The sequence below is a fragment of the Trachypithecus francoisi genome, unplaced genomic scaffold, assembly GCF_009764315.1.
Source record: "Trachypithecus francoisi isolate TF-2019V2 unplaced genomic scaffold, Tfra_2.0 Lachesis_group11, whole genome shotgun sequence".
Classification (NCBI taxonomy): domain Eukaryota; kingdom Metazoa; phylum Chordata; class Mammalia; order Primates; family Cercopithecidae; genus Trachypithecus; species Trachypithecus francoisi.
Genome location: NW_022681456.1, coordinates 81,280,208 through 81,304,536, shown reverse-complemented (window position 1 = coordinate 81,304,536; position 24,329 = coordinate 81,280,208). Strand labels below are relative to the sequence as shown.

Here is a 24,329-nt window from a genome sequence, read left to right as displayed (position 1 = left end):
CAGCTGGCCCTTTAGGAACCCATCTCCCCTGGAGTCCACCTCTTCATTGAGAGTCCTTTGCTGGCAAGTTAGCATTTCCACCTCCCTTTTATCACTAGTACTGCAACACAGTCTGCAGTAGATGGTCTGTAAAGTTTCCTGGGGCAGCCACAGACAGGGTGGTGTAAAACAGTGGAAATGGGCCAGGTGCCTTGGCTCACACCTGTAATCCCAGCACTTTGGAAGGCCGAGGTGGGCGGATCACCTGAGGTCAGGAGTTTGAGACCAGCTTGGCCAACATGATGAAACCCTGTCTCTACTAAAAATATAAAAATTAGCCGGGCGTGGTGGTGGGTGCCTGTAATCCCAGCTACTCAGGAGGCTGAGGCAGGAGAATCGTTTGAACTCGGGAGGCAGAGGTTGCAGTGAGACCACATGGTGCCACTGCACTCCAACCTGGGCAACACAGCGAGACTCCATCTCAAAAAAAACGAAAAACAAAAAACGGTGGAAATATACTGTCTCACAGTTCTGGAGGCCAGAAGCCCCAAATCAAGCTGTCGGCAGGCCCTTGCTTCTTCTGAGACTCGAGATAGAATCCTTCCTTGTCTCATTCTACCTTCTGGTGGTGGCCGGCAAGCCTTGGCGTTCCTCGGTTTGCAGACACATCACTATAATCTCTGCCTCTGTCATCACATGGTGTTCTCCCCGTGCATCTCTGTCTGTGTCTCTTCCTCTCTTCTTATAAGGACACCAATCATATTGGATTCAGGGTCCACCCTCCTTCAGTATGAGCTCATCTTAACTAATTATGTCTGCAATGGCCCTATTTCCAAATAAGGTCACATTCTGAGGGACATGTCTTTTGGGGGGATATAATTCAACTCGTGAGATGGTTTTGTTGCCCCATTTTACAGATGAAAAAACTAAAGTTCAGGGAATAATTGCCTGGGGCCCAAAAACTAGTAAAGTGACTGTACATGGTGCTTCTCATTCTTATTACCACCACTCTGGGCTTCCTCTAGACTCAGGGGATCATATCTCTCCTCCCTCCCCTGCGGCTCAGGGATGGGAGGCCAGGATGAAGACTAGTCCCTAATCCCCAACACTGGCCTTGCTGTCCCCAGGGCCGACCAGGCACTGGCTACTCTTACCATGAGGAAATTCTGCGAGGACAAGGTGGCCACAGAACTGCAGCCCTCCCAGCGTCGGTGAGCAGCCTGGGTGGGGATGGGCCAGAGGAGCAGCTCCCTTCATGGCTCCCAAGGCCAAGACTCTCGTATTCATGCAGCACACCTTCACTGAGTGTGCCAGGTGCTGTGCCAGGTGCTGAGAATTCAAAGCGGACAAAGCCCCTGCTCTCATGGAGCTTTCATGCTAGTAGGATGGAAGGCAGTAAACCTGGGAATAAATAGACGAGGAGGTCCATCATAAAGAGAACCTGAAGGACAGTCGGGGCCTGCCACTATAAAGTGAAGCAGAGCTCTGGGGAAAGAGCTTTGAGGCAGAGGGGAGCAAGATGGATTGAGATTAGATGCAAGGAAGAACTTTCTGGTGACCTGGTAGACGGGAAGGAAGTGCTGAGGAGAAGGGCCAGCTTTCTAAGGGTGGATGGTTGAAATACAAGGTGACTTCCAGAGGAAAAGGCTTATGTTCTCCTCGACACGCCCTCTGCCAGATACATTAGCTACTTCAGTGGGCTGCTGTCCGGCTCCATCAGAATGAACAGCAGCCCTCTCTTCCTGCACTATGTGCTCGTCCCCACGCTGCCAGCTTTTGAACCCGGCACAGGTGAGTCTGCCTGAGATGTGCTCCCTAGGGAGGGCCACCTTCAGGCCCCTCCACTCAGCACCCCTCCGCACCTTCCCCTCTGCCCCTCCAGGCTTCCAGCCCTTCCTTAAAATCTACCAGTCCATGCAGCTCGTCTACACGTCTGGAGTCTAGTGAGTGCTCTATTCCCAGGCCCCTGACACTTCATGGCTAGGGCCTCATTTGCTCCCTGCATTCCTGCTTCTCCAGCCTCCCCAGACACCTGGGTGGGGCTCAGACTCTGGTCTCCTGGCTCCCCCTGACTGCATAGCCGCCTCTGCACGCAGGAGCCTCTGGTTCATCTCTGCCTTCTCCTCTCTCCCCACAGTCACATTGCAAGCCCTGGTCCCCAGCAGCTTTGCATCAGCCTGGAGCCAGCCCTCCTCCTCAAAGGCGATGTCATGGTGAGGGGGTCCTGGCAACAAGGAGAATCCTGGAGATGGGGCAGGGGTTGGTGGGTAGCCACACAGTCACCAATTTGAGACAGATTGGAGGGCGAGTAGAGAGATCGCCTTGAGATCGAGGCAGGGCAGAAGCTGTGACTAGGCAGTCCCCAGAGTGGAAACACAGAAGAGGACATGAGGCCTGATTCCCAGCCTCCTGCCTTTCCCCCAGGTAACATGCTATCACAAGGGTGGCCGGGGCACAGACCGGACCCTGGTGTTCCGAGTCCAGTTTCACACCTGCACCATCCACGGACCACAGCTCACTTTCCCCAAGGACCAGCTGGACGAGGCCTGGACTGGTGAGTCTGAGACAAGTGGCCTGCGGCTGGAGCCCAGGTGGCAAGCAGGCAGGTGGCAGGCAGGCAGGCAGGAGAGTGTGGTATGGGCCAGGGGCCTGGCTCTTCACTGTCCACTCTCCATAGATGAGAGGTTCCCCTTTCAAGCCTCCGTGGAGTTTGTCTTCTCCTCCAGCCCCGAGAAGATCAAAGGTAAGAGCAGGGACATGGGCTGGGGACTGAGGGCTGCTTCTCCTCTGCTCCCCAACACCCGAGTGGCCTTCCACAGGCAGCACTCCACGGAATGACCCCTCGGTCTCTGTCGACTACAACACCACTGAGCCGGCTGTGCGCTGGGACTCCTATGAGAACTTCAACCAGCACCACGAGGACAGTGTGGATGGTGCGCAGGGCAGCTTGCAGGGTGGGAGGTACAGGGTTGTGGCAGGGCCCTGGAGGGGTGGTGGCCAGGGAGAAGAACACTCCCTCCTCCCCAGGCAGAGCCCATTCTCAAGAGACACCCCCAGCCCGATGGCTATCTCCAGTGCCATCCCCTCTCATGAACTCTCTCTCTCCCTCCCTATTCCCTGCTTGCCCTCCCTCCCTGATCCTCTTCCCCACTCAGGCTCCCTGACCCACACCCGGGGTCCCCTGGATGGCAGTCCTTATGCCCAGGTGCAGCGGCCCCCCCGGCAGATGCCCCCGGCACCCTCTCCAGAGCCTCCACCACCCCCCATGCTCTCTGTCAGCAGCGACTCGGGCCATTCCTCCACGCTGACCACAGAGCCAGCTGCTGAGTCCCCTGGCCGGCCACCCCCTACGGCTGCTGAACGGCAGGAGTTGGATCGCCTCCTAGGAGGCTGCGGAATAGCCAGTGGGGGCCGGGGGGCTGGGCGAGAGACGGCCATCCTAGATGACGAAGAGCAGCCCACTGTGGGCGGAGGCCCCCACCTCGGAGTGTATCCAGGCCACAGGCCTGGCCTCAGCCGCCACTGCTCCTGCCGCCAGGGCTACCGGGAGTCCTGCGGGGTCCCTAATGGGGGCTACTACCGGCCAGAGGGAACGCTGGAGAGGAGGCGACTGGCCTATGGGGGCTATGAGGGATCCCCCCAGGGCTACGCTGAGGCCTCGATGGAGAAGAGGCGCCTCTGCCGATCGCTGTCAGAGGGGCCATACCCCTGCCCACCTGAGATGGGGAAACCAGCCACTGGGGACTTTGGCTATCGCGCCCCAGGCTACCGGGAGGTGGTCATCCTGGAGGATCCTGGGCTGCCTGCCCTATACCCATGCCCAGCCTGCGAGGAAAAGCTGGCGCTGCCTACAGCAGCCTTGTATGGACTGCGGTTGGAGAGGGAAGCTGGTGAAGGGTGGGCAAGTGAGGCTGGCAAGCCTCTCCTGCACCCAGTGCGGCCTGGGCACCCGCTGCCTCTGCTCTTGCCTGCCTGTGGGCATCACCATGCCCCGATGCCTGACTACAGCTGCCTGAAGTCACCCAAGGCAGGCGAGGAAGGGCACGAAGGCTGCTCCTACACTATGTGCCCCGAAGGCAGGTATGGGCATCCAGGGTACCCTGCCCTGGTGACATACAGCTATGGAGGAGCAGTTCCCAGTTACTGCCCAGCGTATGGCCGCGTGCCTCATAGCTGTGGCTCTCCAGGAGAGGGCAGAGGGTATCCCAGCCCTGGTGCCCACTCCCCACGGGCTGGCTCCATTTCCCCGGGCAGCCCGCCCTATCCACAATCTAGGAAGCTGAGCTACGAGATCCCTACGGAGGAGGGAGGGAACAGGTACCCATTGCCTGGGCACCTGGCCTCAGCAGGACCCTTGGCATCTGCAGGTGAGGGGCACCAGAGTGCGGAATGCCCAGGGCAGAGGAGGTTCTGGAAGATGGTGGGAAAGTCAAGGGGGAACAGGGCGAGAAACAACTAAGCCAGACGGAAGAGCCCCATCCTGCTCACAGCCCACCTCTCCCCTTCACTGCAGAGTCGCTGGAGCCGGTGTCCTGGAGGGAGGGCCCCAGTGGGCACAGCACACTGCCTCAGTCTCCCCGAGATGCCCCAGGCAGTGCTTCGTCAGAGTTGTCTGGTCCCTCCACGCCCCTGCATACCAGCAGCCCAGTCCAGGGCAAGGAAAGGTATGCAGAGGGGCCGGGGACACTCGAGTGCTTTCTTGTCCAAGCAGTTGATGAAGGCAGGTGGGGTGGGAGCAGCCACAATGGGGGCTCTGCTGACCATCTGCCCTTCCACCCTACAGCACTCGGCGACAGGACACCAGGTCCCCCACCTCAGCGCCCACTCAGAGACTGAGTTCTGGCGAGGCCTTGCCCCCTGTTTCCCAGGCAGGCACCAGAAAGGCCCCTGAGCTGCCGTCGGGAAGTGGGCCTGAGCCTCCGGCCCCTAGCCCTGTCTCTCCGACCTTTCCTCCCAGCTCGCCGAGTGACTGGCCTCAGGAAAGGAGTCCAGGGGCCCTCTCAGATGGCACCAGTCCTCGGAGCCCTGTGCCTACCACACTTCCTGGCCTCCGCCACGCCCCGTGGCAAGGCGCTCGAGGCCCCCCAGACAGCCCAGATGGGTCTCCCCTCACTCCTGTGCCTTCCCAGATGCCCTGGCTTGTGGCCAGCCCAGAGCCGCCTCAGAGCTCACCCACACCTGCTTTCCCCCTGGCTGCCTCCTATGACACCAACGGCCTTACCCAGCCCCCACTTCCTGAGAAACGCCACCTGCCCGGGCCAGGGCAACAGCCAGGACCCTGGGGCCCAGAGCAGGCATCATCGCCAGCCAGAGGCATCAGTCACCATGTCACCTTCGCACCTCTGCTCTCGGATAATGTTCCCCAACCCCCAGGTATAAAGGCCTTGAGGGGGTTGGGGTCACCTTGAGAGAACCCTTTTTCCTGGGATATAGCATGGATGGGGACCCGGGTACCCTGGGGTCTGAACCTACTCCCTCCCTGTCCTAGAGCCTCCTACACAAGAGAGCCAAAGCAATGTCAAGTTTGTCCAGGATACATCCAAGTTCTGGTACAAGCCACACCTGTCCCGTGACCAAGGTAAGAAGCCAGCCTGCCCCCACCCAACTCCATCCCACCCTCCCGGGTGTCTGTCTTGGTTTTAAGTCCCATCCTGTTGAAGCTCTTGGCTCCTCCTGTCTCAGCTGTGTTTACTCTTGGCTGAGCGTTTACCAGCAGGTGATTCTGGGCTTTGGGCCCAGGCGGTGAGATCCAACATGGTCAAAGCCCCTGTGAATCCTAGAGCCCTGTCCTCAGACTCCTACCACCACCACAGCTGCCAGGGCAAAAGAGACCCATGGAGCTTGTTGGCGGAGGAGGGGGGCTGCATGACGCTCAGTCCACCCCTGTGAAAACTTCTCCTCCCCACTGCCCGCTACCCCTCACCCTGCAGCCATTGCCCTGCTGAAGGACAAGGACCCTGGGGCCTTCCTGATCAGGGACAGTCATTCATTCCAAGGAGCTTATGGGCTGGCCCTCAAGGTGGCCACACCGCCACCCAGTGCCCAGCCCTGGAAAGGTACAGAATGCCCAAACCTGATTGGGGTGGGGACGAAGTTGGGGGGTGGTGCCAGAGGCAAGGTAACAGGCGGGTGGGGGTGATGTGCGGGCCATGCCACTGTGGAGGGGAAAGGCAGGAAAAGACCTCAGCTACTTGGGAAAGAATCCCATTAGGGAAGAAGCTGGAACCTGGAATCCTAAAGCCACAATCTTCCCCTCTTCCTCTCAGGGGACCCCTTGGAACAGCTGGTCCGCCATTTCCTCATCGAGACTGGGCCCAAAGGGGTGAAGATCAAGGGCTGCCCCAGTGAGCCCTACTTTGGTGAGAAGCAGGAGCTGGGGGAAGGCTACGTTGGGTCAGTTTAGGGAGACGCCAAGGGATCTCAGGAGGGTGGAAGGGAAAGGCGGGGCACCCTGGGCACCTCAGGACTTTCCCACCTCCTCACCCACAGGCAGCCTGTCCGCCTTGGTCTCCCAGCACTCCATCTCCCCCATCTCCCTGCCCTGCTGTCTGCACATTCCCAGCAAAGGTGGGTGTCTGGTCATCTGTCCTCCCCACCTCTCCCCACCCCCTGCAGCCAAAGCAGGATCCAGAGGTCTTGGCTCCCCGCCTTCCCTTGGGGAACGCTCTGCCTTCTGAGCTTCTCTGTCGGTTCTCATTGCCCTCAGATCCTCTGGAAGAGACCCCAGAGGCTCCAGTGCCCACCAACATGAGCACAGCAGCAGACCTCCTACGTCAGGGTGCCGGTAGAGACTTCCCCTCCGCTCCCCTCCCTCTCCCTGGGCACCAAGGGGGCATTGTCGATATAGGGCATGGGGCACTGAAAGGCCTTGGGGTGGGTGAGCCCTGGCCAACCCATGAGGGCAGGGGAGCTCCATCCTGTTGGGGATGAGGAATTAGGTCCTCAGCCTAGGGTCTCAAAGTCTCATGAACAAGAAAGAGGAACATGGGGTGGTAGCAGGGAGAAACTTGTTAGAATGTAGATTCTCAGGCTTTTCTGCCTCGCTTCTGACTGTAGTTCCGGTAAAGTCGTGGAATCTGCCTTTTTAACAAGTCACCTATGTGATTGTAAAGCATGTGACAGCAGTAGCTGGGGAATGTGCAAGAGCTGGTGGGGGTGGCTAGAGGATGGGCACTCCCTCTGTGACCCACTCCCTGCCCCCATAGCCTGCAGCGTGCTCTACTTGACCTCAGTGGAGACAGAGTCACTGACAGGCCCCCAAGCCGTGGCCCGGGCCAGCTCTGCAGCTCTGAGCTGCAGCCCCCGCCCAACACCAGCAGTTGTCCACTTCAAGGTGTCCACCCAGGGCATTACACTGACGGACAACCAAAGGAAGTATGTGTACTCAGCCCTGTGAAACCCCATGCTTAAGGCCCCTAGGGGTCCCCATTTTTTAGTGACCTTTCCCACCCTCCTTGCAGGCTATTCTTTCGCCGCCATTATCCAGTGAACAGCATCACCTTCTCCAGCACTGACCCTCAAGACCGGAGGTGACCCTCCCTCCAAACCCTTTGCCTCAAACCCCCATGGTCCCACCAGGTCCCAGCCCCAGCCCCAGCTCCCAGCCCCAGCCCCAGCCCCAGCTCCCACCCGAGCCCCAGCCCCAGCCCCAGCTCCCAGCTCCAGCCCCAGCCCCAGCCCTAGCTCCCAGCCCCAGCCCCAGCCCCCAGTCCCCCTTCAGCAGCTGTCCCCTGGAAGTGTGCATCTTCACACGTCTTCTCCTTCTGCAGATGGACCAACCCAGACGGGACCACCTCCAAGTAAGCCCCGCGAATTCAGCCTCTTCCCTCCAAGGGGCCAGGGCGCCGTCCTCTGGCATTTGATTCATCTCACCAGGCCAGCTACATTTCCTTGTGGAAGGAATGTTAAGCCCCCTCCCCACCCTTTGTCCCCCTAGGATCTTTGGTTTCGTGGCCAAGAAGCCGGGAAGCCCCTGGGAGAATGTGTGTCACCTCTTTGCAGAGCTTGACCCAGATCAGCCTGCTGGCGCCATTGTTACCTTCATCACCAAAGTTCTACTGGGCCAGAGAAAATGAAGGAAGGCCACAAGCTCAGAGCCCACATCAACACTGCACCCCTCCCAGCACCCCACAGCCCTCACTTCCCCTGGCCTGGACCCAGGAGACCCAGGAGAAAGCACCCTCCCTTAGGAATGAGGAGTGGGCATCAGGCCTGGGACACTGCTCTCCTTCCCCGCCCCCAGCTGGCTAAGTGGATGGGCCCACGAGATGACCTTGCATGTGAGCAGATGGCAGAGATGGGTGTGTGAGGGGTGAGGAGGCATCAGCAGTTGAGCCCCAAAGGAGATCAGGCAGCCCCACCTGCAGGAGAATGTCAGCCTTCCAGGGGATCAGCCCCTGCCAGTTCCACCCAGCTGCAGGTCCCAGCACGGCAGGGATGGGAGAGGGGTGGGGAGCAAGTCACTGCCTCCTCTGAGCAGAGATTCAGAGTAGGATCACATGAATAGGGGAAAAAAAGAGAGTCTATTTTTGTCTAATAAAGAATTTCTATAAACTTTAGCCAAAATTGGAGTCAACCCTTATTCACAGGAAGGTCAAAGCCTCATCTCCCAGGGGATGTATCTGTGCTTCCTGGGGGCATCCCAGGGCCCAGGCCTACAGCCAGGCCCATACAACATATGATTCCCATCCCTGGCCCAATGTTGGTCCACATCACCCTACGAGCAAGCTGCCCTCGGCTGCCCCCGTCTGGCAGTCCTGTTCCTAGCCCTGTGGACTGGAAAGGCCCCTGGTTCCGGCCATACTGATAAATACGGAAACTCCATCTTTATTGGCTGTATAAACATCTCTGGTCTGTACATACATTTCATACATCATAGGGCAGGAAGCGAGGGCCAAAGGGAGGCCCAGCAGCACAACAGCTCACCCGCTTTCCCCACAGCCCTACCCGCTCTGTGCAAACCAAGGCCAACAGCTCCTGCTCCCTCTTCCTCCATGGAGAAGTCACTGTTATGGGGAGGGGGTCAGGGGTTGAGGGATTAGGAGATAGAGGGCTCAGTGGGGACGACACATGTAAGTGCTAGAATCAAACACTGAAGCGAAACAGGCAACTGGCACAAGCAGCAAGCTGAGGCATGGGACGGGGCAGGAAAAGGGGAGGGAGGGGCCACGCCGCCCCTCTGGGCTTCCTCGGCTAAGGCTCTGGGGTGTTGCCCTCACGGTGACAGGGAGACAGGCCCCAGAGCCTTAGCCCCAGTACCTGGGAGTTAGGGACATGGGTGGCACTGGTAAAGAAAGGATGGAAGGGGAAAAGGAGCGAAGGCCCTAGTGCCCTGTCACCTCACAGCCCCTCTCTCTTAAACATGCAACAGGCACCCACCCATCTGGGTCCAGGTATGGGGAGCCAGAGATGCAGATTCTCTGTGGTGCCTGAGCAGGCTGGGGTGGGGAGCCAGCTCTCAAGGGAACGAATGGAGAGCCTAGAGGAGTCTTCCTGGGGCAGCAGCTAGTGAAAGGACAGAGATGACCAAAGAGAGGTCCCCTGGCCCTGCCAGGGGTATGACAGCAGCAACTGGTTCACACAACCAGGAAAGAAAACAAGAAAGGAATTCAAGGAGAAATACCATGGTGAGTAGGGGAGGGGGCTGTCTACTCCACCCTCTACAAAGCATCATGCCTAAATAGCAGCTGAGATAGGGTGCTCAGGCCTCTCCACCCACACAGGGCCAGTGAGGGAAAGGGGGATCCAGAAGACCACTGACCGAAGCGAGTGGGACCACCCACATACCAACACCATTCTTTGGGTCCATTCCTGTCCAACCAGGGACTCAGGCCAAGGGACTGACAACAGTGGCAGCACCAGGTCAGAAACATGGGCACAGAGAAGCGTGACGGGCCTGAGCCAGTGGGGGCAGAGTGACTACACTCCTCCAGGGGCCTGCTGGGTAAATGAATCCTCTGGGAAGTCAGGAACTGGGTGCCTGGCCCAGCAGAGGGTGAGCAGGGAAAAGAAGCAGGTCTGGAGGGGAGGCCCTAGCCACTCAAGGGGTGCAGATCTACTTTGACTTTCTCCCCGCAGCTCAGCATTCCAATGGTGGGGAAGAAGCCTCCAGAAGGAACAACAGCATCCTTTTTCCCAATGATCTTGCCATTCCGAGTGAAGAAAACCTGGGGAGGAGGTGGGGAGAGGAATGGAGCAAGCAGGCTGTGGCTTCTTCCCTGAGGATGCTGGAGCTCCATAGGCCTGAACCCCAATCACCCCAACTTGCAGCGGGGCTGGAGAGGGGCAGTTAAGGTGATATGGGAAGTGACCACCAGAGGGCATGCTGAGGCTGGAAAACAGCCGCCCAAGACCGTCTCCCCATCTCAGCAGCCCCTGGAGCTTGGAACATCCCTTGGGCAGCGCCAGAGCTTCCCGTCTTTCCCACCCTGGTTGTGAGATCTACTCTCCACTAATACCCACCCTTTGCCCAGACCCAAGAACCCTGGTCCCACCCCAAACTCTCCCTACTCACCACCACTTTCCTGCCCTCATGCTCCGGCTCTATCTCTTCCCCATCCTCTTCCTCTTCCTCTTCCTCCTCTTCCTCTTCCCCTTCCTGATGCAGGTACATGACATTCCGCACGTTCCGGACGGCCCGGGCAGTCGGAGACAGGATCACTGTGTCACAGCTGTCATCACTGTCCCCTAGGAGACCAGGAAACCTGAGCTCCTGTGGTGCCTTTCCACCCTCTGCCCCAAGCAGCCTGGTTGGCCACCCCCACCCCACTTACCCTCACTGTCCAAAATGTAGTCCCGGGGGAACATGATTCCACAGCCCATGATGTCCCCTTTGTAACAGCGTGGCCCAAAGGGGTCCCCCACACCGCTGCCGTGGAAGATCTTCCCATCGTCTGTTGGAGGGAGGGGAAAGGACACACACTTGAGGAAAGAGAGCTGACAACACACCCCCAGAGCGGCCCCATGAAGCTGAACACTTCCCATCCCTCAGAAGAAGGGAAGGGTCAGGGCGGAAACAAAGATGGAGAGAAAGGCCGGGCGCGGTGGCTCACACCTGGAATCCCAGGACTTTGGGAGGCCAAGGCGGGTGGATCACCTGAAGTCAGGAGTTTGAGACCAGTATGGCCAGCATAGTGAAACATCTCTACTAAAAATACAAAAATTAGCCGGGCGTGGTGGCACCCGTCTGTAGTCCCACCTACTTGGGAGGCTGAGGTGGGAGGATCACTTGAGCCTGGGAGGCAGAGGTTGCAGTGAGCCAAGATCATGCCACTGCACTCCAGTCTAGGCAACAGAGTGAGACTCCGTCTCAAAAAAAAAAAAAAAAAAGACGGAGAGAGATGTGGGAAGGGGGCACCAAAAAAATAAAGAGATGTAGTATCAGCCAGGCATGGTGGCTCACACCTGTAATCCCAGCATTTTGGGAGGCCAAGGCGGGTGGATTACAAGGTCAGGAGATCGAGACCATCCTGGCTAAAACAGTGAAACTCCGTCTCTACTAAAAATACGAAAAATTAGCCGGGCGAGGTGGCGGGCGCCTGTAGTCCCAGCTACTCAGGAGGCTGAGGCAGGAGAATGGCGTGAACCCAGGAGGCAGAGCTTGTAGTGAGCCAAGATCGCGCCACTGCACTCCAGCCTGGGCGAGAGTGCAAGACTCCATCTCAAAAAAAAAAAAAAGAGACGTAATATCCATCTGCTCAAGAGGGTAAGGGGGAAACCCTTAGGAAAGGAGTCAGAGGAGGGGGCCCTAGGGAAGGAATGAACACCCAGGGAGGGCAGGCAAGGGGAGGTGAGTCGGAGAACTCTGGGCTCAGTTTTCTTCTAAAGAAAGTCCTAAAGTCTTAAAGGAAACCAAGCAGCAAAAAATAAAAATAAATCAAGAAAATGAGGATCTGCAGGAAGGGCACAGAGGGGACCAGCTCAGAGGCCTGGAATGTCCCATCTGGGCCCAGATCTCCCTCTCCTGTCCTGCTCCCCCGGTTTCCACAGCTGGGAGGAAAACACAGATGGGAGGAAGCACTAGCGATTTGGGAAGGGGAGGTCAGCCAGCAGCAGGGCAAAGAGCGAGGCCATTTGCGAGGGGCCATGAGAGCGGAAAGTGGATAGCCCTATGCCTCCACATCTCCCACCATCCCACCTTTCCCAGCCAGCCCACTATTCACCTGCATGATAAGCCACAGACCCTCTGCTCCAGCCAGGGTGCCTGTTCTTGGGATAGTCCTGCATCCAGAAGAAAAAAGAAGATCTATGGTCCCAGGCATAAACAAGAAGACAGGAGAGAGTGGCAAGTGGCATCTGAACCTCTGGAACAGGCCACGACCCAGACAGTGCCAACCCCGCACACTCTCATACCCTGCAGGCACTGGGGCTTCAGGGGAACCAGGGAGGGTGAGGAAAGTATTAGTTAAGCTTTTAAGGCCAGAGCCATGGCATGTCCCACCCCTACCTCCCAGGCCTTAGTGTGTGGTGCAGTCATGACCTGTCTCAGGTCCTTGGTCACATGGGGTGTGTACTGTTACACAGCTGACACATACAGCTGTGTTCCATCTCAGCTAACACCCTCCCTCCAGAGTCTGGACTCCCCTGGTTTCTTCTAAGAGCTTCCTGGCACTGCCCCAACAGCCCCAGACCTGAGCAGCTCCATGGGCAAAAAAGCTCAGCCCTTGTGCCCACCTTCCGTGCCAGCCCCAGGGCAATGTAGCATTTCTCTCCAGGGTCCACGATCTCCACCTCGAAGTAGTGGCTGCGGGTGCTGAGTGGGTGCCGGGCCTGGGCCAGCCCCACATCCACGATGCTTTTGCCCTTCCCTAAGTACTCCAGCAGCTGTGGGGGAAGAGCCAGACGGAGGTCAGGGGACAGGCTGACATCTACCCTGGAAACCTGGACCCAAGACATTCTGGGTCCCACTTTCCCAGGTTTGACAAAAACTCCTAGCTAAAAGGGAAAGAATCCTAGAGATACAATGTGGCTCCAAAGTTCTAGGCCAGCATGGAAGAACAGGATGGGGTGGGAGGCAAAGGGGAGAGCATGAGCAGGGGGAGCCCCTTGCTGAATGCCCACCTCCCCGCGACGCTTTCTGGGAGGCCGGGGAAAGCAGCACAGCTAGGGGAGTGGCACACCAGGGGGCTCTAGATAACATCCTCATCCCGGTGAAGAACCCTGCAGCCTTTCCTGCTGGAAAAGGTCCACCCAGGGTCCCGAACACAGGGGAAAGGAGAAGCAAGACTAGGCTGAGAGGAAACTTGATGACTTTCTCAGGGGGCCTAATGAGGACAGGGAGGATGCAGAAGTTAGGTGCCAACCCCAGATATTCAGAGGAAGGGGGTGAGTGCAGAAGCCAATTCTGCCTGGGATGGGCCTGACATAATTTCTCAAGGTCCTTGTTTTACTTGGCTGTGAACACAGCTGTTCTTAGCTGGGTCAGGGAGGTGCTGAGGGGAGCCCAGGGACCCAGAACGCCCAGCTCTACTCCCTCATTTCATGTGAGGGAGGAGAGAGGTCAAAATGAAGACAGAGGCAGGCTTAGCTGTTCCCAGCCCCTCATTGCTCATTCAAGCTGGAGTAGGGGCAAGGAGGTAGGAGAGGGAGATGACTGATGGGTTCTTGGGGCTCTTCAGTCCCACAATGGTCCTGCCTGGGCACGATGGGGCGGCAACCCCCAATCTGGGAGGATTTATTTGTCAGTTGTCATGGTAATAGTGGGGCGATGACTCAACCCCATCCCCTCTTCCCCCCACCCTCAGCCTCACCTGGGATTCCTTAATCTCCTTTTAATTAGCCCAACTGCCCCTCAAGACTTTCTTCTACCCTCCTGCCCCTGCAGCCCTGAAGGAAACATGCTGCCTGGGGACCTCCTCCATGTCTCCCTGGCAAGCTCTGGGACGCTGGCCTCTCACCTCTCACAGATTCCTGCCTGAACAGGAAAGGAATTATGCCCACCTGCACCAGCACAGAAGCCTGTGTGTGTCTCCAGCAGAGGCTGCTCCTGCATCCCCACTCCCAGCCTCAGATGGCCGGCTGCTTAGCTCAGGTGCTTAAAGTGGGGTGCTACTAACCCCTTCTGAGAGTAAGACTAGAGGGGCTTGGTGCCCTTCTCAGCCCTGGATCCCCAAAGCCCCACCACCTCAAGTCCATCCTTCCCTCCTCTCCAAAGATAACTGGGGATGGATGAGGGGGAAAGCAGCATGCATAGGAGACCACCTAAGCCCATCCCCAAGGCCACACTGTTTGAATTCTGTTCATGGTGTATTTTCTGCTCAGCCTGGGTTCCTCCTTTGCCTCTCTCCCCAGCAAGCCAGGAGGGGTGTGGCTTGATCCACATTAACTAGTTTAGACTCCACCCAGGCAGAGCAGCCCCCAGCCCACCCTCTCCACCCAGCATTGCAGAACTGGGTGGGGGACCCCACAGCTGCCTTTGACCCATTCTATCCAATTGGCCTCGGTGTAGGAAACACAGTGTTCTCCATTTCCAGAGCCAAAAGACAGCCGATCCAGATCCTGATCCTTGGGAAATACCCGCCCAGCCCTTCCCTTTGCCTCAGCTCAGAAGAGGGTAGCTGCTGCATTTCTGTCTCCGGATAGGGTGGAGGTGCTTTCTCACGCTAAAAGCCAGGACGGACTACCCCAACATCGGTCTCTAAAACCCACTCTCCACCTGCCAACCGCAGAGCACTTCAGACAGAATGCTGATGTCCTGGACAACTAGATACCTGTGCAGTGTACAGGAGAGCCTTGTACAGCGTGCCCTCTTCAGAGGGGACAGCCCAGCCCTCACAGTGAAAGCCATCAGAAACCTCCTGATCCACTCTCCTGCTCCTGGACAAAGTTCCCCCAACCCCTCCTGAGCCTTCCCAGAGAACTCAGAGGGGTGGAAGTTGGGGGAATATTTGGCCTCCCTGACAGATTCTTTCTTGAATACATTCCTCTGCCTCCTTGGTCTACAGCAGTTAGGAACCTAGAGGAGGATTTAAGGTTAACCCTTAGAGTCTGAACTTAGGATCTTGATGCTAGTGCCTCAATCTGTGCCTCAGAATCCAACAGACCTGGGTTCAAATCCTAACTCCTATTACTTAACAGCTGCTAACCTCAGGCAAATGACATTCACCTCCTTAAGCCTTGGTTTCTTCAACAGTAAAATCAGGACAAAATTACCTGGATTTCCAAAAACAGGGGAAGACTTAATGAATGACCAGTACACATTGCTGTCTCTTCCTAAATCAGGAAATGGGGTTACACTGGAACTGCCAATCACAAACAAGGAAATGATCTTTCATCTTAGCCATTACTTCCAACTACAATGGTCCCTTAGGCCAACCAGGACGATGACCACTCCCCAGACAACTCTACCCTAAGTGTCCTCCTCTCAAACAATGTCCAATCAACAGAAATGTTTCTCTGCATTTTTGATGGGGGAAGAGGAAGCCCTTTCTTTGGGTGTCCCCTCAATACATACACACCACCAAAGCCCCAAGAAGCCAAAGAGGTGACTCAGTGCCACAGAGTGGCGGCTGCAGACCCAGAGTGTGGACAGTCTCGTGCACTCCACACCCTCCCTCTACCAGTAGCACCTTCCCAGCCTCTTCTCCCCTGCTGGTATCCGCCCTCCTCCCTTTGCCAGCAGAGACCCTAATCCCTCTTGACAGGAGCAACAAAGGGCTCAGTGCCCTGAGGGCCCAGAAGCAACTGAAACAGGAACCAAGTACACACTCTCCACTGGCCAGCTCAGGCCCCAACACGGCCTCCCTCTGGGCTGGGTCTGGGGAGGACCCCTGGAAGGGTGGGGCCTCATTCACCACCCTGTGTGTACCAAAGCTGTTGCCCCTGTCACTAAGGAGTTGTCAGAGGAGCTGTGAACAGGACACAAACACAGAATGAGTCTAATCCCCTAGCTGTTACCTACCGCCCCCAGCTCCCCTCCACCACATTACCTCACTTTGTGAGGCCTAGGGGCAAGGATGAGGCAAGAGGCAACACTCCCACCCCTGAGCAAGTGCCCCAGCAATTCCTCAACCCCCTCAGAGCTCTGGGGAGGTGGACTCTTCAGGAGGGAAAACAGGCCACAGGAGGCAGGGGAAGAATTCCGCTCAAGAAAGACCCAGGTCGGGCCGGGCGCGGTGGCTCAAGCCTGTAATCCCAGCACTTTGGGAGGCCGAGATGGGTGGATCACGAGGTCAGGAGATCGAGACCATCCTGGCTAACACGGTGAAACCCCATCTCTACTAAAAAATACAAAAAACTAGCCGGGCGAGGTGGCGGGCGTCTGTAGTCCCAGCTACTCGGGAGGCTGAGGCAGGAGAATGGCGTAAACCCAGGAGGCGGGGCTTGCAGTGAGCTGAGATCCGGCCACTGCACTCCAGCCTGGGCGGCAGAGCGAGACTCCGTCTCAAAAAAAAAAAAAAAAAAAAAAAAAAAAAAGCCAAGTCTGTCTATATCCAAAGACTCAAATCTAACAAATGTTGAGGCCCAGTGCAGTGGCTTATGCCTCGAATCCCAGCAATTTGGGAGGTCAAGGTGGGAGGATCCCTTGAGCCTGGGAGGTGGAGGCTGAAGTAACCAGCACTCCAGTCTGGGTGACAGAGAGCCTGTCTTAAAAAAAAAAAAAAAAAAAAAAAAAAGGAAAGTTGGCATGACTGGAAGAAGGCACATGTCCCTCAGGAGGTTCATGCCCAAGTTGGCCCCAGAGGAACGGGTGCCCCAGGAGTAGTGCTCCCACCCTGCCACCTGGCCCAAGCTGGGGTGAGGGTCCGAGAGAAGGGCCCAATTCAACAGCTTATGTCTAAAAAAGAAAAAAAACTCCTAAATAAGTGGCCTGAGGGTGTTGGGGGGAGGGTGGGGAGGAAGGAAGGCTATTTATAAATGTCTACAGGATTCTGCATCAATTAGAAAAGATTGCCTGGGAGGAGCTGAGAGCAGAGTGGGGACAGGTCCAGGCAGAGAAAGGATGCCAGGAAAAAACTCTTGAGGAGAGGTCAGAGATGAGAGCTGGAACATCGCCCTGGCTCAGCCCCAAGTTTAACTCTAGATACTGTCAGAACGATGGTAGATTGAGGGAAAAAAGGAGACGTGAGAGTCACGGAGTGGGCATCTGAGGCCTCTTAGTTCTCGGTTGCTGCAGCCTGAGACCCTGATGCCAGAAGGGGGTGCAGAGTGTCAGAAGCAGCAGAAGGGCACACTTGCTGTCATTTTTTTCCTGAGTTCCACTCTACCAGGGGGAGGCCTGGCTCCTAATCCACTCCCACCCCCCACTGCTTCTGTTTTGTTATAAAAGACTGAGTTGAAAACAGCCTGAGTTGGGGTGGAAAGGCCAGAGGGTGGAGAAAAAGGCCAGGCCAGGAGCAAGGGGGTAGCAGAGGGACAATTCAAAGTGGGAGGGCTGAGCAGCCCACTAGAGGTCAGGGCCAGATCCTGGACTTGGCGTCCCTTCACTCCCAATGCAGCACAGTGTATTGAGGCCAATAGGAAGAATTTCCCTTTCTCAAGGTTCATGAATTCTCCAACAAAACTTAAAATCCAGGGAGGAAGAATTTCCCTTTTTCAAGCTCCACATGCTTCCCAACGAAGCTTAAAATCCATAGTACAGCAGGGATGAGGAAAAGATGCATGAAGCAAGCTTTGGAGGTGCAGGGCGCTCACTGGATCTTTACTTGCCTCCATTCTAATCCTCTATCAAATGCAGGGATAAGACAACAGAGATAAGACACTGATGCTTCCGCAAAAAAGATGGCTAAGAACCTTCCACCACATGTGTGGGACTTCTGACCACACCTGCCCCACAACACTTTGAATGAAAAGCCTGGGCCAGCTGAGCTGGGATCAAGCCAAGAGGGTGATCCAGGCATTTTGCCTCCAGATCAGCTCCCAGCCCCTCAAAGGCAGGTGTGCAGGGCTGTAGAAGACACCAGAAGCTGAAGGAACCAAAAAAGGCAAAGCAGAACCACTTGTTCCCAGGGTCAAACTACAAATCTGAGTTCCCCAAAGAGGAGGAAGTGAAGAAAAGGGAATACGTGCTAAAGAAAACACAGATCTGGCCGGGCGCAGTGGCTCAAGCCTGTAATTTCAGCACTTTGGGAGGCCGAGACGGACGGATCATGAGGTCAGGAGATCGAGACCATCCTGGCTAATACGGTGAAACCCCGTCTCTACTAAAAAATACAAAAAACTAGCCGGGCGACGAGGCGGGCGCCTGTAGTCCCAGCAACTTGGGAGGCTGAGGCAGGAGAATGGCGTAAACCCGGGAGGCGGACCTTGCAGTGAGCTGAGATCCGGCCACTGCACTCCAGCCTGTCGACAGAGCGAGACTCTGTCTCAAAAAAAAAAAAAAAAAAAAAAAAAACAGATCTGGACTCAAGATGTCAAGAGCCCAGGCTATCCTGCCGAACCCCACACAGACACTGTCCTGCTCCCCATTCCCAGCAATTCAGACATGACCATGTGCCTACAGGTGTTCTGCCCAGCCTCCTCCAACCCAGCCCCTCCCACCCTCCCACCCACTACTTACAGTCCCACAGACTCTGACATCATGTAGCCGGCCCCATTCGTCCTCGTAACTATCCACCATCATGACGCTGTCGTCCTCACGGCCCAGCTCAGCGTTGAGGTGCAGCCGCACCTCCTCACCCAGGGAGTGCATGCCCACTGCTGGGAACAGTCCATCTGGGGACATGGGCATGATGGTAGAGCCCACCTGCAGCGGGGGGAAAGAGGGAGCTGCCGCCTGGCCTGCTTTTCCATAGCTCGCCTCATTCTTACAAGGGTACTTTTAAGATGATGCAACCAATAATTATCGCACACACTGACAGATTAAAAAAAAAAAAAAAGCAACCCAGAGGTGCAGAAAAGTTTACAAATGTGCTAAGTACTCCTGGCTAAGCAAGGTATCTACAGAGCTAGAAGACAAACACAAGTCTCCTGACTTGCTGCCAAATACTTTCAGTACGTGTGCTGGACAGAAGAGTGCCGAGGTGCAGATGCTAAGGCAGCAGGACCCCTTGGCCAAGGCCTGAGAAACCAATTTCCCAATGTGGGAGATGGAATTGGATAGAAGGGAGACAGCTGAGTGTCTCTCTCTTCTATTGGCTCCTATCCCATCTCCTCACCACGCATAGTCTGTCTACGAAGGGGATAGTGAGAGAGATGTGAAACAAGGAAAGCAGGACACAGAAAGGATATATCCCCAAAAGCACTCAAGTCAAAGCCCAAGAGGACCTCCAGCTTACACGGCCAGGCCACAATCTTCCCCTCTTTTTATCTGCTCAAAACCTTCCCCCAAATCACCTCATTCTGTTCCCCACAATTCCTGCTCAGCCTCTGCTCCACTAACTTGCCTCTCTCTGCCTGCCATCTGGGCAATGTCCCAGCTTCCTCTGGCCATGGGAAGTATCTTCTCTTACACACAGGAGACTTCAGGAGAATCTGAGGCTGGACTGGAGGAGATGGGAACTCAGTGCAAGGGTCCCTGGGCAAGCCCCAGCCAGCAGACTCTTCCTAATCACTCCCCACAAATCCTTTGGCAGATTTCAGCCACATAAATCCCACCCACGATTTCCCACTCACCCGCTTCCCATTTTTGGTGAAGAAGATCTGGGCAGTCTGCACATCAAAAGACACAGGCTCAATGCCACAGCCAATCCGGTCCCCGGAGTTGCACTTTGACCCAAACTGGCGGCCCTTGGCTCGGCCATTGTACAGCCTGCAGACAGAGTAGTACAGACACAGGACCCGAGCCTGGCTTCCCAACTTCTCCCCAGCACTGACACCAGAGGCTTCATCCTCATCTTGCTGCTCCTGGTCACTCCATGATGGTACCCACTTATGTCCTGGCATGAGCATCACCCTCCTCTAGTCTGTAAGCCTTCAAGGGTAGCTGCCAGGCCACTTCCCTGTCCTGCCCAGAAAAGTCTATGAAACACCGAATGGGAAAAGCCAGCCCAACGTAGTTCTTCAGATCTAAGATTCCCAAATTCATAGGAAAAGGGCCAGGTTGCACAGGAGGCAACTCACTTGCCATCATCAGCATGGTAGGCTACAGAGTCAGGCAACCAGCCAGGCTGGTGATCCAAGCTGTAGTACTGAGGGACCAGCCCCACAGCAATGGTGCCCCGGACTCCACTGTCCACAATAGACACCTGCAGGGAAGAGAGCAGGGAACAGTCAGCAGGGCTGGGAAATGGGATGAATTGCTGGGGGTGGGGGAGGGGGACTTAGAGATTAAAGGGGGCTGAGGCTCAAAGAGAAAAAGGACATGGGAATCAGGAAAAAAGATAAGATACTCAGATGGGGGAACTGGTGAGAGTGGGTGCCTATTTCACTTAGAAAATTACTCCCAAGCTTTGGAGAAAGATAGGACTCACGTCCCTTTATGGTGGGTTTGGGTTAGGGGACATGAGTCAAGGTCTGGGATATGGGTCACAGTCTACCTAGGTAAGGGGCAGGAGAGCAGAAGGGACAGGGTGACAGGTCTCCAGGGCACCTATCTCTCAAATGAGGGGCCATGCTATCCTGCACCTATTTCCCAGCCAACAGGACAGCCCTGATGGAAAATTAAAAGGCCCAGGTCATACATCTAGTAAAGGAGCTCCTTGGGGCTTAATGATCTCACCTCCGAGCTCATCCCCTGCTCTGCCCACCCACTGCCTTAATCACCTCAAAATAATTGCTGTCCTTGGTCAGGGGTCGAGAAGCCACGTAGCAGCCAACTTCACCAGAGTTTCCATGGTAACTGAAGGAGGAATGAGGGGGGAATTCCATTAACAGCCTAGCCCAAGAGTAGCGGGAGGGCCTCAGCATCTCCCACCCTTACCCTGCAAGGGCCAGCACACAGGAGAATCCATCAGGCCGCACTTCAGTACGTCGGCAGACATCATAACCAGATACTTAAGGTCACCTCACCCTACTTCTCTCGCAGCCTCCAGCTGGAATCCAACCCATACCAGACCAGTGCAAGCCTGGTTTCTTCATTTCCAGGAGGAAAAGAACGTAGAGCCTCCTTTACTTGCCTAAGAGAGATCTCACAACCCTGTCTAACCTCAATCTCTCATGCTGCAGCTTCGGCCCTTTTCCTCTGGCTCTGTCCTCAGTGGAGCTGGAGAATGGCTGGTCTCTATCCTCTTTACCAAAGCCCTTCATCGATTGGAAGACAGTGATTCAGTTCCCATTCCTCAGCTTTCTTGCCTCTAGTTAAACAGTCCTACTTTCTTCCCTCTTCAGTGGAACTCTGTGAGAGCATGGCCTCAGAAGGAGTCAGGGAAGGGGTTCAAGCCAGAAAAGAGGGAGGAAACACACACACAAGGCAAGGGGCTGGAAATACCGGAGCTGGTGGACAGGGTACACTACAGAATAGCCCTTCCCCAAATAGGAAATCAACTGCCTTTGAAACAGCCAGTCTTTGCTAGACCCAATCCCTGAGACAGAGGCAGGAGACTCAGGTACCCCACTGGAGTCTTAACAAAGCACCTGCGAAGCTCCTGAGACCCCAGCAGCCTCCTGTGTCTGACCTGATCCCTTCCCCTAGCCAGCTGGATCCCCTCCTTGCTGGATGAGGACAGAGCCACCCAGTGACAGAGGCAGAAGTGAGTGCAGGGTGAGGCAGCACACACTGCTTCACTCAGAAAGGCCTCTGGGCGGGTGGATCACTTGAGGTCAGGAGTTCGAGACTTGCCTGGTCGACATGGTGAAATCTTGTCTCTACAAAAATTACAAAAAATTAGCCATATGTGGTGGTGCACGCCTGTAATCCCAGCTACTTGGGAGGCTGAGGCAGGAGAATTGCTTGAACCCATGAGGCAGAGGTTGCAGTGAGCCAAGATCACGCCACTGCACTGCAGCCTGGGTGACAGAGTGAGACTCTGTCTTAAAAAAAAAAAAAAAGAAAAGCCTTTGGAGTCAAGGTCATCCCCCTTTCCCCATGCACAGTCCCCTTCTCTGGAAAAAAAAAAAAAAAATCCCTTTCCTCTCTAAGATCTGGAACAGAGAAGAAAATGTGGAAGCATTCCCCTAAACTCACCTTAAAGTATCTCCATCTACAAGGATATGTTTGAACCTCTCCTGATATCGGAAAGCTCGGACCTCTCGAATCTCCCGGATCCGCCGGCGCCAATTCAGAAACCGGTAGTGCAGGTTGAGGTCATCCATCTTGTTCATGAGAACAAATCTGCCAAGGGGAGAAGGTGATTGAGGAGAAGGCAGGGCCCTGAGTAAAGCCCCTCAGCCTGTGTGACCCAGAATGTAGAGAAGGCACTGGCCTTGAGGCTAGCTGCCCAGATTGACCTCAACAACCCCCATCTTCTTCCTTCCATTCAACAAACATTTACCAAGCTCCTACTATGTGCGCTCTTCTCTGTGCTAGTGATGGAGCTGTAAACAAGATGGACAGGATTCCCATTCTCACAGGCTGGGAGATGGACATGACAGGCAATAAACAGACATAATTGCAGGCAGCTGAGAAAAGAACAGGGTGATATGATAAAGAATCTGGAGGCAGTGGACAGAATGGACAGAGGTGGTCTCTCTGAGGAGGTGACATTTGAGTTTAAAAGGAGCTAGGCAAATGACAAGCCAGGCATATTCCAGGAAGGAAGAGCAGCCACAGATCCTTGGGTGGAAGACAGCTGCCATGGTAGAGAAACAGAAAGAAGGCATGGACAGCTGGTATGTAGGGAATATGAGGGAGAATGTACAAGATGAGAATAAGGCAGGAGTCAGATCAAGGCCTTACAGACAATAGTAAGGAGTTTGGATTTTAGTCCAAGATGGAAACCTCTAGAGGGTTGTAAGCAAGGAAATGCCATGATTGGCCGGGTATGATGGCTCATGCCTGCAATCCCAGCACCTTGGGAGGCTGAGGCGGGAGGATCGCTTGAGGCCAGGACTTCCAGACCAGCCGGGGCAACATAGTGAGACCTCATCTCTACCAAAAATTAAAACAATGAGCCAGGTGTGGCAGTGTGCACTTGTAGAGTCCCAGCTACTAAGGAGACTGAGGATGGCTTGAGTCTGGTAGGTCAAGGCTGCAGTGAGTTCTGATTGTGCCACTACACTCCAGCATGGCTGACAGAGCAAGACCCTGTCTTAAAAAAGAAAAGAAAAAAAAACAAAAAAGGCAATGATCCTGGACCCAGTGGCTCAAGCCTGTGATCCCAGCACTTTGGGAGGCTGAGGTGGGTGGATCACGAGGTCAGGAGTTGAAGACCAGCCTGACCAACATGGTGAAACCCCATCTGTACTAAAAATACAAAAAAATTAGCCAGGCGTGGTGGTGCACGCCTGTAATCCCAGCTACTCAGAAGGCTGAGGTAAGAGAATCGCTTGAACCTGGGAGGTGGAGGTTGCAGTAAGCCGAGATCGTCCTACTGCACTGCAACCTCGGAGACAGGGTGAAACTCCATCTCAAAAATAAAAAAGCCACGATCTTAATCAATTCCTAAAGATCATTCCAGCTGCTGGTTGGAGAACTGATCACAAGAGGATCAAGAACAGATGTGGGCAAACAATTCAGAGGTTGTTGCAGCAGTTCGGATAAGAAATGACATCCACTGAGTTGGTAGCAGCGCTGATGGATGGGAGTGGTATGATCCAGGTATTTAAACAACCTTCTACATATAAATGAATGAATGATTTTTCCTGGGAGTCAAAAGTGAAAAAGAGGTGAAGTACTCTTCTCTTCCCATTCTCCAAACCCTGGGACAGGGGTTTTCTTAAGGCCTGGCATTGCCTTGCACACGGTAGGTGCTTAGTAAGCCTTAGCTGGGCTGAATTTGATCCCAATGCGCAAATTAGGACTCTTATGCAGTAGCTACAACCCACCACGTGGCCCAGAAGAGTAGGCACCTGTGGGACAGACAGCCCTAAGATTCCACTCCCAGGCACTCAGCCAGGGCTCGACCCCAGGTAGATGCTGGTTGCCCAGACCGCATAGCCTTGGCACCGGCGAGTGGCGGCCCTACTGGGCCCCGTCTCCTCCCCGGGCACAGCTTGATCACTGAGATGAGACCCGGGAGCAGCGGGGCCCCAGCCTATCCGTGTGCCTACGCCCCGTCTCCCCAGGCCCTGCACTGGGCCGAGGGTGCGCCGACAGAGGAAGCCCAGTGACCACAGCGCAGGGCCCCGCCCCTGGCCCCGTAGCCCCCGCCCAGGACCCCCGCCTTCCGCTTCATGCTCCGGGGAGATACGAGGCCTACGGGACCCCGCCCCCGATCCCCGCCTACCGGGGCCGCCGCGTCCTCCTCATCCATAGGCCTCTCAGCTCCGCACACAAGCTCTTCGGCCGCCGCCGCCACACACATCCGGGTCCCCGCCTTTCCTTCACTCCTCGAGGCCCGCCCGATCCCCCACCTAAGCCAATCAGTAACGGTCTC

General features: G+C 55.6%; 2 protein-coding genes across 9 annotated transcripts in view; one reads left to right on the top strand and one right to left on the bottom strand.

The window, feature by feature from the left end:
* TNS2 (tensin 2) overlaps nucleotides 1-8,540 on the top strand; it is a 17,445-nt gene extending 8,905 nt beyond the window's left edge. For all 8 annotated transcript variants that reach the window (XM_033221960.1, XM_033221964.1, XM_033221959.1 and 5 more), the window contains 19 exons: nucleotides 1,107-1,190; nucleotides 1,658-1,770; nucleotides 1,862-1,922; nucleotides 2,117-2,192; nucleotides 2,404-2,533; nucleotides 2,657-2,722; nucleotides 2,799-2,912; nucleotides 3,135-4,346; nucleotides 4,493-4,643; nucleotides 4,763-5,352; nucleotides 5,468-5,557; nucleotides 5,910-6,035; nucleotides 6,246-6,338; nucleotides 6,469-6,546; nucleotides 6,686-6,763; nucleotides 7,185-7,353; nucleotides 7,440-7,508; nucleotides 7,749-7,778; nucleotides 7,916-8,540. In XM_033221960.1, the coding sequence (XP_033077851.1) occupies nucleotides 1,107-1,190; nucleotides 1,658-1,770; nucleotides 1,862-1,922; nucleotides 2,117-2,192; nucleotides 2,404-2,533; nucleotides 2,657-2,722; nucleotides 2,799-2,912; nucleotides 3,135-4,346; nucleotides 4,493-4,643; nucleotides 4,763-5,352; nucleotides 5,468-5,557; nucleotides 5,910-6,035; nucleotides 6,246-6,338; nucleotides 6,469-6,546; nucleotides 6,686-6,763; nucleotides 7,185-7,353; nucleotides 7,440-7,508; nucleotides 7,749-7,778; nucleotides 7,916-8,054 (3,469 nt within the window). In that variant the 3' untranslated portion in view covers nucleotides 8,055-8,540. The remainder of the gene's footprint in view (nucleotides 1-1,106; nucleotides 1,191-1,657; nucleotides 1,771-1,861; nucleotides 1,923-2,116; nucleotides 2,193-2,403; nucleotides 2,534-2,656; nucleotides 2,723-2,798; nucleotides 2,913-3,134; nucleotides 4,347-4,492; nucleotides 4,644-4,762; nucleotides 5,353-5,467; nucleotides 5,558-5,909; nucleotides 6,036-6,245; nucleotides 6,339-6,468; nucleotides 6,547-6,685; nucleotides 6,764-7,184; nucleotides 7,354-7,439; nucleotides 7,509-7,748; nucleotides 7,779-7,915) is intronic.
* On the bottom strand, nucleotides 8,486-24,329 carry SPRYD3 (SPRY domain containing 3). The gene is made up of 11 exons (XM_033221969.1): nucleotides 24,180-24,329; nucleotides 21,980-22,126; nucleotides 20,620-20,695; nucleotides 19,978-20,102; nucleotides 19,531-19,666; nucleotides 18,476-18,661; nucleotides 12,652-12,801; nucleotides 12,141-12,198; nucleotides 10,752-10,871; nucleotides 10,493-10,665; nucleotides 8,486-10,145 (listed from the first exon to the last, which is right to left on the bottom strand). Exons 1-11 carry the CDS (start codon nucleotides 24,200-24,202, stop codon nucleotides 10,011-10,013), a joined length of 1,329 nt encoding a protein of 442 aa, XP_033077860.1. The 5' UTR covers nucleotides 24,203-24,329; the 3' UTR covers nucleotides 8,486-10,010.